Source organism: Tetrao urogallus (assembly GCF_951394365.1).
Source record: "Tetrao urogallus genome assembly, chromosome: 9".
In the NCBI taxonomy this organism is placed as follows: Eukaryota; Metazoa; Chordata; class Aves; order Galliformes; family Phasianidae; genus Tetrao; species Tetrao urogallus.
Window position 1 is genome coordinate 5,410,805 of NC_136822.1, and position 18,789 is coordinate 5,429,593.

General features: G+C 37.2%; 1 protein-coding gene across 1 annotated transcript; it reads right to left on the bottom strand.

The window, feature by feature from the left end:
* On the bottom strand, positions 1-12,668 carry NMNAT3 (nicotinamide nucleotide adenylyltransferase 3; the record flags this gene model as incomplete). The annotated part of the gene is made up of 4 exons (XM_079539500.1): positions 1-419; positions 3,521-3,630; positions 6,650-6,829; positions 12,556-12,668. 4 exons carry the CDS (start codon positions 12,666-12,668, stop codon positions 1-3), a joined length of 822 nt encoding a protein of 273 aa, XP_079395626.1.
* Between the last annotated feature and the right edge of the window lie 6,121 nt (positions 12,669-18,789).

Below are 18,789 nucleotides of genomic sequence, written 5' to 3' on the forward strand. Positions count from 1 at the left end.
CTATGGGCATCTGTCATTCAGCGGGCTTACCGCTGTGTTATGCAACTTCAGAGGCTGAAGCAAGTCACCTTCATTCTTCCGCTCACTTTCTTCTGTGTAGATATTATGGTAAGCAATGTAGGCTATGACAGAATCTGGTATGAGGTATTTTACACTTAATCCTCTGCACAAGGCGTGGCGTATCTGTGTTGAACTGATTTCATTCTGAATCCATTCTTTCACTAGAAAGATATTGTGCTGAAATTTAGTTAGAAGTTCTGATTCGTTGATGTACTGAGCAGGATCAGAGCCAGCACGGCTTATACAGACCAAACCAAACTGTTCTAGGATTTCTTGGATGTGCTCTTTCTTCCAGAGATTGGGTGTCTGAAACGTACGTAGAAAATCAGCCCCACAGAGCAGCTTTAGTTCCGGTGTAACTAGAAAGACAAGAAGAAATAAAGGATTTCTATTCTTGCTCAGTTTTACTGGAAGATTAGAAAAATTTTACTTACAATTGTTTTACTACCATCAAATATTTATCTTTTACTACAATTTTCCTTCAAAAGGCTACAGGAATGATTTAGCTTGGGTTTGATGTGTCTGGTCACAATTAATTACCCTACCTACTTCATCACTCAAAGCTGCAGTAAAGGAGAAAATGATTCCTCTACTCAACCAATCTGAGAAGGGCAAGGAACAAACAAAAGAGTCATTTTGGCATAAAAGACCAGGCAACAAGGGAGTTAAATGCCAAAATAATGTCCATACTTCCAATAGCTGATGAATGATCAGAAAATGATAGGATTCATATAACAGTAGATTCAATCCAATGTAGAAACCCAAAAGGAAAAGCCCTATATAAACTAGAAACTAATTTAAGAGATTTTAAGCTCTACGAAAAGAATTTCCATATCTGTGCCAACAAGAATGTGTCTTTGGCCCTTTAAGGACACTTTGCTTAGTAACAGTCTGGGGACAAAGACCAAACAGCTGCTCTTCATTTCTTTTTAGAAAAGTACTATAGCCTTAATTTCAGGATATTGCATGTCTTAAACCAGGGAAATTTTTGCTGTTTTTTTCTTTATCAGCATAGCTCAATCAAGAATGGTGGGCAGTGTTGTACAGGGGGAAGGAGGATATAAGCTGAAGTGGAAAAAAATCAAAGTACCTGGACTTAAGAACGGGCAAGGTCTAAGGACAACTGCTGTTGGATTGCACCAGGGAAAATGATTTGAAAGGTGACAGCAAAGCTGGCCATGTGAACCAACTAAGACTTGAGGTGCAGAGAAATCAATATGAAATGAAAAGAAGACCAAAAACCATCTCTTGTAATTAGGAAAATATTGCATGCAAAGCTATACTTCATGAATCAAGGCGGAATAGCAAATCTTACCAGAGCAACATATGAAGAGCTAAGAGGAGCCTTTAACAAACATTAGATACATATAAATATATATATGAAGTCTGTTCAAAGCAATTTGTAATACAGTGGTTTCATTTGAATGCTTAGCCATTGTTTACACTAGTTAGTATGCTACTTTTGAATAAGAACAAAGATTGAACACTCAAGGGAAGATATGGACATCTAACACCTAATTTCTTCAGTAAGGCTATCCACATTTTATGTTCCCATAACAAAATTTTCGACCAGAGGTGAATTCTGAGCTTTCTGAGGACTTTTCCAGGGTACTGTAGGCATTATAGGCTATCACAGCATACAGGAATAACCAGAAGAAACTAGTTTTAGTTGTTTCTAATATTTAGAGCTCAGATATTGAAAAATACAATGAAAAAGTCCAAGTCCTACGTTGTTCTGAATGGATAGCATCAATAAGTTAATCTAAATTTAAAAAGCCATAATAAGTGTTCTATACATGTCCTTAGTGAGCCTTTTTATGTGCAATACGTACTAAAATTACCTGATTTTTGTATATGGAAAAATAATGAGTCACCACCATACAAGGGAATCTTGTAGTTCAGCAAGAAAATATTTAGTAGAAAAATAGTATGCCATGGAATTTTGCACCATGAAATTCAACCTGATCTTTGCAAAAGCTTCATTTATATAGGAGAACCTTCCTGCAAACTCCAGAGAAAAGCCTGATTCAAAAGATTTCACTGATCCCTCACGTGGCGTTATAGAAGAGTTTTTGTGATAGAGGAAACAGGGTGACAGTTGCCTGCCATTAGAAAGTCTGTGCTAACCAACTCATTTTTGAGAAAGAAGAAACTGAACCCCATTCTGGAGTTTTCAGTAGCACTCGATCTTTCCCTCCAGCCCATTGCAAGCAACCAGAGAAAGTGGAAAAATCTGTTCCATTCCTTTTCAGTGGTGTGTTTTACATAACCAAGCCCATATTGTGGCTCAGTCTGACAAAGTGCTGCAGGCAGAAAAGGAAAGCAGCAACAGGTTGCAGGACTTCTTTCTGTTCACACTAACAGATTGTTCCCTGGAAATAGCTGTCAGGTAGAATACAAATAGAAAAAAATCCAGGCACTGTGCTCTAGACAGGGAGATCTATTTCATGCCAGTCCTTCTTACTCAGCTTTTGCTGTACCTTTTGTTTTTGACGTCAGAAAAAAAACCTATGCTGATGACTGATTGATTCTAAACCAAGAAACTTAACAGGAAAGACAGATCTGTTTGAACTTCGTAAGGTTTGTGTTTTTTTTTTTTTTTAACAGAAAATGCTACAAAACTCAAAAAGCTAAAGAAAATAATACCCAGAAATTTTATATAATGGAGAATCAAAATAGTCTTATGTACTTTTACACTAATTTTCCTCAGTGTGGTAAGGAGAAAAATCTGACTTACACTTGTCAACAATAATTCCATCAGGCAAGATTCAGCTGCTGCCTGAACACCAGATTTTCTCTTCCATCTCTAATGCTACAGCAGCCCATACTTTGAAAACTTAAACGTAACCACAAATAACAAATAGATTATTCAAGTCCAAGTGTTAAAACACTAAAGGTGTAGTGTAAAACATCAGAGATCCACCCATACTTTAAGGAAGTTAGGGAATCAGATAAAATAAGAAAGCCAAAGCAGACTTCACAGAACCTGTCATAAGTCTAATGTCAGAGAAGCTTTTCTATCTAGAAATGTAGTTAAGAAAACAAAACAAAATCAGTGCATTAGGATCATTGGTATTGCAGCCATATACTTAGTAAACTGTATAGCAATTACAAATAATCCCTATATCAATGTTCTTTATTAATATACTCTATATTGCAAAACAGCAGGGTCACAGCATACATCTGACACAGCTAAAGAGACGTTTATAAAACCAAAAATTAATACAAACCCCAAACAAATCTTCTTGTTGGGGAAGAGTTGTGGAAATCTCCTTATTAGGTGGCATTTACTACAAAGTAACAAAACAAGCAGTCATGCAGGAGTAGCTTGTTCTTGGCAGGTAGCCTCAACCACCCCAATCATAAGAACTTCCCAGCTACCATGTTAAATTTCATCCAGTTCCATAAAGTTACATTGTTTTAATGCTAAAGTAGATTTTGCTTACATTTATGAACCAACCTGAGCACTGGGAAGAAATGAAATTTCCTGTAGATCTTTCTGTGGGCTGTTTGTTTTTCACAAATTCCTTCTTGGACTGGAGCAGTCTGACTGACTCATTGTAATGGTGCCTGCATGAAAAATAAAGGCTTCTGTGTGAGATAATCCTCTCAGAGATGCACAAAGCGATTACCTGGCACTTTCAGATTCAAGAACACAGTCTGCTTTTATGCACTTTGGATCTGAATACAGTTTGTTAAAAAAAAAAAAAAAATCATTATATTTGTTCTACCATGAAGTAGAAGTGTCATTAAATTTTGCACAATCCATGAGCAATCTATGTAATGACATTCTGGTTTCCAATTTGTTTTTGAAATTCTACCCTTACGGAAATTTTTATAGCAACATTGAATTTAAAGCACTGTGTAGGTTTTTGCTTGAAAACACATTAAATCACACTTGAATCACTGTACTTAATTTATTAAATACAACTCCTCAGAAACAGTATTTCTGTAACACATGCTCTTTAAAAGCATTCAGGAGGAAGTACTGTTGTTCTTTCATCCTCTTCTCCACAAGAAATACATTTCCTGAGTTTCAACTGTATGCTTTAAATTAATCACAATTCAAAGAAACTCAAATTACACAGCTCAAGATTTTTGCACACTTAGTACGCTTCTTAATTCACTGAATTCAGGTTCACGAGGATCCTTTCATCAGTTTTCCAAGTTTCACTTTACTCTTTCGCTGCTCCAGATCCTTGGTGTCCCTCCGTGTACTATCACCCTGTGGTAGTGGTGCCTTCTTACATTCTTAGGGCAAGCACCAATTTTACATCCATACATCTCCAGTCTCTTCAAATCAGCAAAGCTTTGCCTGTGTAAAACAGGCCCTGGCTTGCCCTGTCATAAGCCATGCTTATGTAATGCTCACGTTAATTGGCACAGCCGAGGACTCACGCCAGCATCACATCTGCCTAGTATTTACACATCCAAAGTGACTGTGAGGTCTTACACAGCTGTACCAAAACAGAGCCTGTGGGCTCTAGAGTACAGCTCTGCCCTTAACTCTGTCCAAATTCAGAATGCGTACAAAACTGTAGATATCTTCTGAATGTCTGGCCTAAGGAATTAATTTAGTGATTTTAAGTGTACACTCTTCAAATCACACTTGGAGCCACAGAAATAATTTGCAATTATGCCAAGAATATGCAGCTAGCCAGGCTGTATAATTATCTGCAGTCATTTTTGTTGCTCAGCCATTGGCTAAGGGAACTGAATAGACAAGGGGTGTGGGACATATGGCAGGAGAAAGTAGGTAGCAGTAGCTTGGCCTGAGCCTTCCTACATTTCTATTTTTAATCCTGCCTTCTTGTAAACAGGCTGATGCTATGTATAGTCAAGTACACTAACTTCATGTCATGGATTGACATTCTTGGGCCTCGATTCAAAACCAAGATTTTTTGGCAAGGAACTCACTGCAGGACTCACAGCACAAGCAATGCAAAATCTTAACTGCCAAAAGGTCTGTTCAGCAGGTGTTTCAAATGCTGAGGTGGGGAGAATTATGTTATTTGAAAGAGATATCAAGAAGGACAAGCCAATCTGTCAGTTTATCAAACATTTTCTGAAGTCTGTATGAAACTTTCAGTTTCTATATAATTAAATCACAAGCACAACTCAGCAGAACATGTTGGGCAAGACATAGTATGAATTAACTTGGAATTCAAAAAATGTCTATCTTTACTGCAATTACATTTGCACTACAAGAGGAGTGAATGCAGTTCTTTGGATATTAAAAATACTCTTCCTTGCCTAGGAATATTCAGCCATGGCAGCTGGTGAGGAAATAGCTCTATCATGCTACCTTTCATTGTTTTAAGAAAACAAAACAAAACAGCCTAGGGACAGCCTCCGAAATTTTCACGCTCACCTGAAGTAACAGGCAACTAATGATGCTTCCACAAGCGGGATACAGCTCTGGTGCTTAAAACTCTTTTGTGCCAAAACTATTTGTTAGTCTCTTCAAAGTCCAAAGATTTTGATGGAAAGTGACAGTTTCATCACACTTAGAAGTAGTACTTAGGAAGAGGCCATTCATGACTACTTTCAGAACACAAAGTTCTGCTGAAGTGTACAATTCAAAACACTGGTAACAGGAGGCGTTTTAAGAAATTATACGAGCGTGACAGTTACAACGTAAGACCCAATTTCTTAGCCATGCCATTTCACTAACGTACTGCTTCTCTAATCTGAGCTTTGTCCCTGGAATAAGTTCTGTTTTCTCTGTTTCCAGTCAGAAAGTAAGGTAAAAGTGTGGGCAGGAATGAGAACTAATGAATGCTTCTTACAGGATGCTTGCTTTCCTGAAGAATGCTTTCTTGAAGTCTTTTACTTTTTCACAGTACATATGTTTCCAAAGGTGGTCAGCAAAGGAAGTTTGTTTTTATACCTTGCCACATATTGCATGTGTTATCAAGATAAAGCTTATAGAAAAAAAAGTACATTTCAAGGCAGGTTTCAGGCAAGTTCCTTCATTTTTCCTTCTAGCACAGTAGCAGCAAACTCACTCATTTTGAAGAGCAATTACGAACTTGGGTTTAACATGACATTAGAGTTGACAAGAAATTTTAATCAAGTGTGAACAGATAAACCTGTAGGCATAATATTGCCAAGACAGCTAACCTAGAATTAGCTATCTTAATACATTGTTTGTAAACTCCTGTAATTTTGAATTAAGATACCTAGTTAGAGAGTTAAAACCACAGAAGTAACATGAGAGTCAAGCACTCTGCATGCCGAACCCTTTAAATGCAGTTTTGCAGGGCCCATTCTTGTCAAAGGCTTCCAACACAGCATCTACTGACGTAGCAAAAGAGCAGTACTTGGGGGTATCGTGTTGGTCTGGGCAAAGCCTATCTGCTTTGCTCTAGGAAATGAAAGACTCAAATGAGGAAATAATGATTAGGACAACCCTTCTGAAGGAAAGGGACATGAATTTTTCACTGCCATCTCCTAAGAGGTGATACCATAAACAGACATGTTCTGCTTTGCTTGGATGTTTTATATGAACAAATTCCGTGCATTGATCTGACAGGCTCAGATTTCTAGCAGTCAGACGTTCATAACAAAGAAAAAACAGTTCAGTTACCTTAACACTTTTACTGTCTCTGTCCATGACTCCTGCTCAGTCTCCCATGGATCAACTCGAATCCAATCAGATGTCTCCAGTGCTAGTTTGGCCATTGCTATCCGATGCCTTGCTGAAACCAAGCCTTTCTTTCCATAGACATCATTGACAGGAGACATTATGCCTTCAATCACTTGGTATCTTCCTTCCAGAAAGGAAAAGAATAGTCATATTGTCATTGATAAGCATTTTGAAAATTTAGAATGGATGGAATATCAAGAGCTCATCTAATGTAACCTCTTCTTAAAAGCATGCTTAACTTCCAACTTACAGGGAGCTGTGAACAACCAGATTTAAGTCATGTTTCTAATAAGAAAACAGCAATTTAAAAGAATTGAAAAACAAGCTGGCTGTTTCTCTGAGCTGCTCATAAGTACCACCAATGTGTTTATTCCAGACAAAACAAAAGGAGAGGTAAACATGCAATTTTAAAGCAAGCAGAGGCATTTATAATTTGTGCTGCAAACTATCCAAATTGCTGGGTAGAATGAAATTCCATATTCCAATAATTGTAGCAGTACAGCTTTTAGACAGCCAGAATAACGGATGACTTAACTGACCAATGCTTCGTTCTTAAGTGCCTGCTGCTTGTTATTTATCAAAATCATTGTGCCTCTCCATAGCACTAAAGCAATAATTACAGCATATTGTGATGTAATTAATGCAAGTCAGACAAATAAGATGATTCAAAAACAAAGGTGGACTAATGGGATTTAAGATTAGAAATCTATCATCCAAACATCAGCTGAGCTGACACTAAAAACCCCTTGTATCTCACAGTGTTAATTAAATTTGAAAATATGCCTATATTTTTTCCCGCTATTCTAAAGTAGACATTCATACAAACTCTTTGTTACAATTCGCATTTCTGGGTTTCTCTCAGGAAACAAAACTAGAAAAATGTAATTTTAATAAATCAGAGAAATAAAGTACTGATAAGAGTTGCATCCCTTAAACTGTGAGAAGGGAAGAGGTGTTTCAAACAAACAGAAATGGAATGGAGGATTTCTAACACAACACATACATTTTAAAGAACCACCATACATATGGTACTCAAGTATCTTTTTTTTAATTCTGTTTCAGCAAAGAAACTCAGAATGCAACAAGTTCCCTCTAGTCCTCCATAATGAAAATGATTGCCCTGGATTCATTTTTTTAAATTAGGACATGATAATTCAATATTTTTAAATTAAAAATTACAAATTAATTTTTCTAAAATAGGGATACAATTTTCAAAAGAAGGGAGATGAAATTTAAAGAAGAACATTAAATTCCAATAGGATTTGCAGGCCTGTCTCCTATGAAAATGACAGCCTAACCCATCCTTAGTTTTAAAAACATTTTCAGTATAGGCAAAGTGGTCAATAGAGTAAGGTAAGAAATGAAACCAACGGAATGAGAAAAACTGCAAGACGGCTAACGCTTCAGGTACTGAAAATCAAAGACAGTAAGAGTTTGAGGTGATTGAAAATCCAGCTCTATCCAAGCAGAACACACGAGAATCTACAACCTAAAAATACAGGTGCACAGCCCCAAATTACTGACTCTGGTAACTTGTGTCCTCTTCTGTAATTCAAGAGTTCACATGTTCAAATATGTGCTTGAATCTTGGCAGCACACAAAGAACAAATCATTAAGCTCCGCCACCTTCTTGCTTGCCCCATAAATCATTCCAGGCAGTTTCAAACTTTCCTTGAGTCAGAATTACCTTCACATTGTACTTCTGAATGCTATCAATTGCATTCAATTGTGAATTCTGTTTTATTGCCTGTTCTGATGTTTAATTAAAACCTATTGTTAAAGCTACACATTAAAGTACAATTAACTACAAATAACAGATTAGATGAGAACAATTTGTTTCTTCCAGGGTTCAAGAACCTTAGTTCTTTGGGGCCTAGCTGTCCCCCATATATGCATACATACATGTTTCACTGACAGTTTAAAGTAGGAGCACATGAAGGCTTCAGATAATTATGCTGTATGCATTTGCCTTCTGGGCTTTAAAGGACTCTTGGTGTTTCCATTATTGTATTTAAGCAAACTTATTGTTCCCCACGCACAGTTTTACTGTTAGAAATTTTATCTTCTCTTTTAACAGGGTTTTACATGGCTAGAGTTTCTCTACTAAATAGATAAGGGTAAATGTTTTTTGAAGATGGACTATGAAACAATGTCATCACCCATCTTCCTCTCAGCATCATACAGAAAAATCCATGACAAGCTAGGAAGCTCTACAGCTCCATGGTGTTATCCTATTCAATAGCAGGAATGACCCCACTACTCTTCTTCCTTTTGTCACCTCCAGAGCAGGCTGCAACAGGTCAGTCTTACAGCATTGCTTTATCTCATTCCTCTCCCAAAATGCTACTAAAGGCAGCACTGTTTTAGCATTAACAGCTTTTGTAAATTTCATTCCCTGCTGCATACTTCCTGCAAAATTTAGCCTCTTGCTTTTCTACAGCTAAGAATCAGACCAATCCATTTAGCCATTCTCATTAGTTACATCAAATTAACTGCCCAAGTCAAGTCTTCAGGGTAAGACTTCAGATTTACAGGACACTGCTATAAACAGGCAGTACCAACATATAGTCACAAGGAATTCATGCTAACTTTACTGTGTGTAAGATTTTATGCTTTCATATGACTGAAAACAGCAGATGAATCATTTATTTTAATATCCCTCTCGAAACTGCAAAACTTTACAAATTTCACTGATGTAGGCCTACATAAAATTATCATGGACTATTACTAATCTCATCTCTAGGCTGCAATGAAACTCCTTATTCTGTTTACACTTTATAATAGGAAAAGAACAGGCTTGCTGTTAGTGTCTGTGATATTGTTTAATAACTCAAAACCAGGAAATAGATACATTTTCACTTTCTGCATACATAGATGTTAAAAGACCATACAGATCTCAGCCTATTCTTAAGCTGACAGATTTTCACTCATTACTTATCTAAACATAAGCCAAACCAAACTCTCTGGGCTTTTCTTCCAACTCCCCCCTGCAGTCTGCCCAGTTTCCTTAACAGCACTGAACTCAAGACTGACAACTGACTGGTCCACCAGTGTGAAGAGAATTCAACCTCAGTGCTCTTGGTCACAGAGGTATGTAGGTATGCCTGGAAAATAGAGCAGCTGCATGAAGCAGAAAAGCTCAGAAAAACCACACATTCAGATTCAACCAATTTAAAAAATGTCTCACCCAGCAGAATATCCTAAGTCATTCTACTCAATTCTACTTAAGATAGTTTACAATGGCTTGTATGAACTTAATGGCATGATTATTTGTACTGTAAATCCCCTTGGACTGAGGTTAACCATTCCTAGTTTTCTCTAGTAAGGGGATTCTTCAAGTCCATTAAGACATCAATGGATACTGATCAGAAGTAGCATGAACAATTGCATGATGCAGGACTGCACATTTTTGGTACAGAGTTCTGAAGGTTGGCCCAGGAAATTAGCATTTTCTCTGCTTCATTAGGCCTACATTACCCACATATCTAAGAACAAAATGAGTCTGATAAGCAGTTTGAATTTTACCACTGTATTTACAAAACATCAAATACATAAAGCAAATCACTGATTAAGGCCTGCTTTGTGACAAAAACGGCAGCTATTTCAAAATGCAGTAGAGTGATGTTAAAACTTAGTATCAAGTGCTGAAAATAATTAGTCTCACATTGAAGCCATCTAAAAATGCAAAAATACCTTACATTAAAGCTTGAATTTCTTTACTAAAAAACAGACATTTACATTTCAGAATATGATTAATTGGATTGTTTAATTTCTTTAATCTATCTTCTGTGAGTACACACACATTAAAATCACATAATACAATTCTGTATCGAAGTAATAGTAATGGTTTTCCTTGAAATCACAAGAGATAGCAATTACCCTCCCAGAACTCTGACTATTAACATCAGGAAAACACAATAAAAAGCTTTCTAATTTTCCCATTAAAATCACAATATTAGCTTTATTTATAGATTATAATTAACTGGGGAGGGATGTCTAACATCTTTGTTCTGATGCCATGAAGCACAGGAAAATGAAAAGAAAGCATCAAATAACTAGATACAAGAAACCCCATATAAGACTTTTTCAAAACTGTTTACAGATAAACATCAAAAGGATATACTCCTATGCTTACCTTCCCTTCACATGGATGTAGATATTGCCAAGCATGAAAAAAGGAAAGAAAATAGCAAGACTTTTTACTTTGTTCAGTAACCTTCTATGAAGAGAATTCAACAGAAGGAAAATCAAAGGGGTAAGCAATTTAGCTGTCATTGCACTGAAAGTCAAAGTAAACAACAAATACATCAGAACAATAGCAGACAATCTTTTATGATAGCTCTTCATAGGATGGATGGCTTTACCTTCACCACTTCAAAGTGCTTAAAGATGCATTCACTGAAATAGATGAGGTGTGCAAAGATCGTAGTGACAGATGCCACAGGAATAACTAGAGAAACATATATCATATCCACCTGGCTGTGTGAACAACAGGGCCTGAAGGTGCACATTCACCCCTATAGTTGGACAGCTGCTCTCAAACACTGAGACTTCAGTTACTCCGCCTGGGGATGTACAGTGATCAGTCCTTGAACAAATGTTGTACATCACACTTAAAATAAGCATTTTATTTCAAGACCTCAAAATACTACTTAGAGTTCACTGAATTTGGACCACATCACACAGCTTACTGTCATCCACAAACTTGCTGAAGCTGCACTCGATCCCACTGTCAACACTGCTGATGCAGGTATTAAAGAGTATTGGTCTCACTGCAGACCTTAGGGACACCACTCATTATTACTCTCCATGCAAACATTAAGCCATTACAATGAGTATGATCTCACAGCCAGTTTCTCATCCACTGAACACTCATTCATATCTTTCTAATTCAGTCTAAAGGGCTTTGTGTGAAAGCCCTTACTGAAATCCAGATAGATTATATCAGTGGCTCTTCCTTTGCCCACTGATGAAGTTGTGCCATCCTAGAAGGCTCCTTCATAGGTCAGACAGGACATGCCTCTGGTTGTCTTGCATCACCCTCCTGTCTTCCACGTACCTTAATACAGCTTCCAGAAGGACCCGCTCCTGGATTTTCCCTGATACAGCAATGAGGCCAACAAGCCTGTAGTTCCCCAAGTCATCTTTCCCACCACCTTTCTCAGGTTCCTATTGCACCAACTTCCTAGGAAACTCTGTCAGGTTCCAATAAGCATGATTCCCTTCAAATCAATTTCAGATGCGTATGCTTCAGCAGTCAGAAGGAAGATAAAAGTATCAGCAATAAAGACATTACCAAGCACAGAGCAAAACACCCCTCCATAGCTTTTCTCATTTTTGCTAAGTTCCTGGTGTTACCCACTTTTCTCCTTTGTTGCTGAAACTCTCTAGTCATCTGAAATCTAACTTTTCTTATCTCATTCCTAAAGACATTATTTTGCCAGAGGAAATAAGTTGTTTGTCTTAGAGAGGATGGACAATGAATAATTAACTTTTCAATTCTCCAGTTTCACCTAGTTGTCAAAACTTCTTTGACATCACATAAAGATGAAATAAAAAATGTTTATTTCCAGTTTCAAAGCTATTAAAATCTTCCACAAAATTGTCTATCCCATATGATTCTAAAACTGCTGATAAAACTTACAGTTCAGTTGTATGGGTGTTCATGCCTCTTTAAATTTAGTGCTACAATTTCAATATAAAATATGCCCCAAACATTTCACATTGAATCATCAATAAAGAAATTAAAATTAAGCTAACTGTAGATTTACATCTTAGCTTTACCAAGCACTAGAAGTGTCTTCCCCTCCACAGCAAAACACCATGTGCTCGTAACAACCCCTTACTGACCTGTTTGATGCAGGTGATCTCTAGCCAGCTCAAATAAACGCATATGCATATTTGTGATGGGGTTAAAGGAGCCACAAGCTAGAAGAATGAGAGGTATCCTGCTCTTCATTGACACGAAGATACTGAAACTTCACCCTAAAGAAAAAACAGTATAAAGTGAAAGACAAACTTGACTAAGTACAATCTTCCCATCATTCCTCACAACAAAAGCAGCTCTCTTTTCAAAATCACGTACTCTTGACACACTGGTAAAGTATCAAATGTTTAGTTTGCTGTGTCATCACAACACAAAGAAATTAGCTCAAAAATGCAGGTTTTTTTTCAACTCCTCATACTGTCCCTCTGTCAGCTTCCTATTAATAACTTTAAAACCTGTAGGCCTGTCAAAAGCAAATTTTTAATTTTTATTTTAAAAATAAGTTGGGACTGGTGCAACATATGGCAAAAACCCACATGCAACACCAAACCTACAGGTCTGGCTTCCTCAGAGGTAGGCAGGCAGCCAGCCAGCCCGCACATACTTCATTAGCAGCTGCCTGTATGGTTTCTTCATTGGATGGCAGACAAGTGACAGCTCAATGATAGGGAACAGAAGCTATAACTGTTATACAGGGGACACTAAAAATCTATGGATATGGAGAATGGGTGGGGAGAAATGCTTGAACTGAAAATAATCTTTATACATTCTAGCCAACTTCAGTCATCTCAATACCAAAGCAGTAGAAATCAATTTTAGTCACTCTGCTTAGCACTACTTGCTTAATTCTATTTACAGAAATGATTCCAACGGTTTTGTCCTACATACATGTCTGCAATTATGATTTTTAGGTGTGCTCTCATTTCCTCACATTTGAGCTTAGCATACGTATCCGACAGCACTATTCCAAGTCCTTGTATTCCCTTATTTTTTCCCCCTTTTTTTTAATCTTATAATTTGAAAACAGTGGTTGAAAGAAAGCCACACAGAATTTGTAGCTATGAAGCTTCAATCAGATGATTTATAGAATTTACTTTAGTATTTAAATCTGCAGATTAGGACTGCATTCCAGGCACAGAGCAACAGTTTTTAATATTTTCACACTTGAAGTGTTAGCAGTTAGAAATTTTTTTCGTAGAGAAAACTACTTGAAGCATGTGCTAAGATTTCATTATCTAGTACTAAGTGCACATTAAGATTTCCCCCATCCCCTTTTTACTCATTTCTCATATCTCCTATAATCCTGGAGATATACCATAGGCAAGACGACCACAGCTGGAGAGCCATTAGAAGCTAACAGCAGTGTGATGGCCTGCAATTGCAGTAGCTGTAGGAAGCACACTGTGCAGCTCTGCGTCCCTCTTCCTTGGTTTACTAACCCTGTTCAGGCACTAACAAACTCATGCACAGAGGCTGCCTGCAGTCTTTACAGGTTCCTTATTCAAAAGGAAACTGAAACCAAACTCAAAAGTGCTCAGTGCCAGCAATTCAGTAAATCTATCATAATTTTATTATGAATGACTTGTTTTTTTTAACCCATTTCAAGGAAGAAAGATACCTGATTGACTGAAAAATAAGTTGAAAAAAATTTTAAGCGTTCTTTCCTGTTTGGCTGACATGTAGTTTATGCTTCCTCTGCACTGCTTTCCTTGGCCATGTTGAAAGTTATAAACTGAAAGATGTATTTTTTTTTTGTTTGCTTTCAAAGCAGCTCTTTATTCTATACACTTTTCTCTCACCTGAAAAAGATACCTTCAATTGTTGGATTTCAGCTCCTATTTAAAAAAAAAAGAAAAGATCAAACAGAAAACAAGCTAAGAGGCATTCCAAAATATATTTATATGGAAACAGAAGTACAAATAATAATCAAAAAGACAACGCTGTTATTCCCAGTACCCCTATGCAGTATATCCTAATTTACTCAGGAGGTACAGTGTAGCTTTTAAGATCTCAAAGAAACCTTTCAGGTTCAGCTGCTCTTTCCTGGGTTGCCAATTCAAAATAAGTAAACCTGGACTTAGAACACTATCAGGTATGGATCATCCCAAGCTGTAAAAAGCTGAATTCCCAAGAAAATGTTCTGGGTACCTCTCTTGTGTTAGACTGAGGAAAAAAAAGGATATCTGGAAAGGAATTCCAGCTGGAGTGAACACTCTTGTATTTTGAAGATCGTGTCCGAGTCTGTTTTAAGATACCAGCTCCCTACGCAACCATAAATAGAGTATACCATTAAGAAGGAGAACAGAAGTTACACAACTCCCCCATCCTGCTACTTATTCTTGTTCATAGAATCGCCAGTATGTTCTCTGGCTTCTTTGTAGCTAGTAATGTATGCCTCATGCCAAAAGTAAATGAGGTTTCTCCCTACAGACAGGTATCTGTTAGATACAGATTAGCGAACCTAAAGCATCTTATACAAGAGCAGATAAAAACAATCTAAATCAACTCATTGCTCTGAAAACAGTCCAGATTCAGTGTTGAGACAAGCTGACCCCTCCCAACATAAAACGGGGCAAAGATGGATTTTATAGTAACAGAGCTAACCCCCATTAGTACATGCCTTGGAACCTTCCATGGTGAGAACCCAGCAGCAATGCAACATTTGCCTAGTGAAAAGTCACCATTACCATTCACAAGAATTAGATAAAGCACGAGTAGCATATTAATTTACTAAGCATTTAAAGTAATTGAAGCATCTCCCCCAAGTGAACAAGAACGTACACATACAAAAATACATAGGAACAAACAAACCAATCCATAGATTTTTTTAGCTTAATTCCTAGAAAAAAAATTAAACGTAGAAGAAAAATTAAACATTACAATATGCTCCTAACCAGTTTATGCCCCTATAACGCAGTAGCAGTTACATTAAGTGGGAGAACACCTCTGTATCCCTAGCATTACAAACACCTCCAAACATTAAAGTCAAAGTCGCATGTATTTCATAGGTTGCCACTGAAAAACATTGAAAGTCCTACAGTACAACAAAACTACTTCCACCAAGCTAATTACAATACCAGACATTATCATGAGGACTACCAATAATCATACATTGAAAAAAGGTTGACTCACGTAACTGGTGATGAGGACCTCTGGCTACAGAGCACTCCTCAAGAAGAGATCTCCATACAGGAAACACTCTCCCTCCAAGCTAGCCCTTAAATGAGCCCAGGAAGGGGTGGATCTGGGATCCATGGGATTTCCAGTCACATGGGAAGCACAGGTAAGTTGTTTGCACCTGTGTTTCCTTGGCCAGCCACTCCCTTCACCAGGTGCTCAATCATCAGTTCAGGCCATGACCTAACAGTTCCCCTACACCCACAGACTGACTTCCTCAGCTGAATACAAACCACAAACAAGTAGGTGATTGTGCTGTCACCAGGTGTTTCTTCAGTGTGCATATTGTGCCAGGGGAATATGTTTGTTGTTAGAAAAGTAATTAATTAAACTACTGCTGAGTACTTGGATAAGTTGTCTTCCCTTGCCAAACAGCCCTGACTGAAAAGCAGTGTTTAGTAGCAGCAATAAAAACCTGTGTCAATTTCAGTATGCAAAAACTGATTTATACCTATTAGTTGCTGTACGTGTTTGCAAAAAGCAGCCCAGCTGTCATATCATTGATGTACCTAGTTAAATAATTAATCATTCATTAATTTGTTCTCCAGCAATTGCCCTACATAATACATCTTCCATTAGTCATGCCCTGCAAAACATGGTTGCTCATAAGTGTTTGCTCTTATTGTAGCGCCCAAGCCTAGCTGAAACATGAAACACTTTTGAGAAAGTACATGGATAATTCAATTGTTCTACTTCTGTGGTAATTCTGATGTAATAAATACTAATTATTTATATATATAAATATTTAAGAGAATAAGGTCAAATATGTACCTTGCTTTCTAACAGAAAAAAAAAAGAAACATGGAAAACACATGATATCTGTAGATTGGAAAGGGAGGAAAGGACAGAATGTACCATATCAAATTGGATTGCAACCAAGAAAGCAAGTTTTCTCTTAGGGATCTTGATAACTAAACTTTAGGAGTGCTTCAATGTCGTGGTGCTATAAATCAGCAGAAAGAACAATTATTCAGCACTTGTAGAAGTCAGGTCTTCATTTCTGCTCTTCCACTTCTATAACTGTGAAAAGGAAATAGAATTGAACTGTTCCAGGGGCTGTCCCTGGCTTCATGCATACCAAAATTAAAGTGACCTTATTTGTACATACCTACTTTGTGCCTCATCCTCATATTAATTATTAGATCAGTGATAAATTATTGCTTCTGTGTACAAGTTAAATGCCCTATAATCATTACAAAAATAATCTCAGGAATCCTCTGAGGATGACTAATTGAACAGAGGAATCACTTTTGTACTTACAATCATTCTTTCATCAAAATGCTCTACATCCCCAGAAGCTGAAGTGAATATAGGAGGAAAAAAAAAAAAAAAAAAAAGAGCACCAACCACTACAAACCTCAGTTATACAACAAACTCAGAAAAGATCAGGTAGTACTTATTCTGAACAAATTCTAGTATTGGTATTGCCCCTACTTTAAATAAATGTACCTTACGCATTACAAGGAGCAAGACATTGTTGTGCACGTGCCATTTTAGGCCTTGACTTTCCTGTCTGATCCAGGACAGCTGTATACTTCCCTAGTACATTTAGACATTGATTAAGCACAGGCTCCAGAGGAGGAATTCTAGCAAATCTTCCAAAAACAACTACTTTGTTTCACATCATTTTCTTCCTAGCATGCTTTACAAGGCAGCACTGTTCCTACATCAAGTTTGTTATTAAAAAAAAATTAAGATCTCCCTCTTGCTAATATTAATCATTTTTGTTTATTTCTTTTTAAAAGCTTGGATTTTAAGAGTTAAGCCTCCCACAGTCTTTATTTGCTATAACTTCCGAAGTCCCATATTCCAAAAGCAGAAACAGCAAACTGTGTGGTAACTTTCTATATTGGTTGGGTACTCAGTACTGGGCAGACCAGTTTCAAGTCTTCATTTTATTGAGAAAAGGGGCAGACAATCACAGAGATAACTCACATTTGTAACCTTCCACCATAATAACACTTGTGCTTTTGAACTGCCTTCATGTGATCGATGACTTGCTGCCACTTTGCTTAAAACCAGCAAGGTTTCAGCAGTCAGCTTTGCTACTCAAGTGCTTGCCGCTTTAGCACCACATCTGTGTGTGCCTCAAAACATTAAACCAAAGTCCAAGCACCTGAAATCCCCTAAAAAATAAAAAAACCAACCCACACAAAAACAACCCTTCCACTATCCTGTATTTCAGAATTCTGTATTTACAAAGCATTAGTGAAAGATGTCTGCTAAAGAAACAGATATAAGACTGAGCTGCACAAGCATTTTTTAAAATTTTTACTGATAAAACATTTCTATAATTGTCTATGCTACTCTGCAGCAAGATCTCATCTTCTGTTTTCGAGAATTTTGAAACATTTAATAGAATGCTTGGGAACAGGTCATTTAACATCACATTTAATCAAGCAGAAGCAGTATGCTATTTTTTTCTTTTTTGTTTTTTGTTTTTTTTTTTTTTTTTTTTTTTTGAGTCTGTTTAGTTTTTTTAAACCAATTCTTGTTTTAAGAAACCACTACACTTGATTTTTGCAAAGAATGAATAAATTTTATAAATACATCTCCCGCCATTTCAGCTTCCCTCCTGACATGACAGACGCTGCCTTTTGTCGTATTTCTGATTAGTGAAACATTACACAGCTTTTGTCACCTTTGCTGTCTTCAAAAGTCAAAAATAATGGAAGCAAGAAAAAGCACAGCTTTGACGAGACAGCGCGAAGGTTTTGCTTTTAATGACAGAATGGACGACTCAAAGAATAAGGCTCAAAGAAGACAATTAACAGGTTCGCATTTCCTGCAGCAGCTGTCTGGCTCCTGGTGAGCTCTTCTGATTCAGGGCTGCACACGCTCCGCCCTGAGAACATGTCCCAGTAGCCTTGGCCAAACTGATGCCTTCTTTCTACATGGTAGTTGCTATGATACTGCCTGCAGTGTAGAAAACTTTCAACAATATGGCACACCATGCAGTTATACATAAAAGGGCAGATAGCTTCAAATGAGGAACCCTCACTTAAGCAATGCAATAGATTATATGATGGAAAAGACTTCCAATTCTCATTAAAAAATTTCTGCAAGTTCTTATTCTATTGCTTATATTCCTAAGTACATCAATAATAGATGACGTTACAGATGACCACAGTTAAAT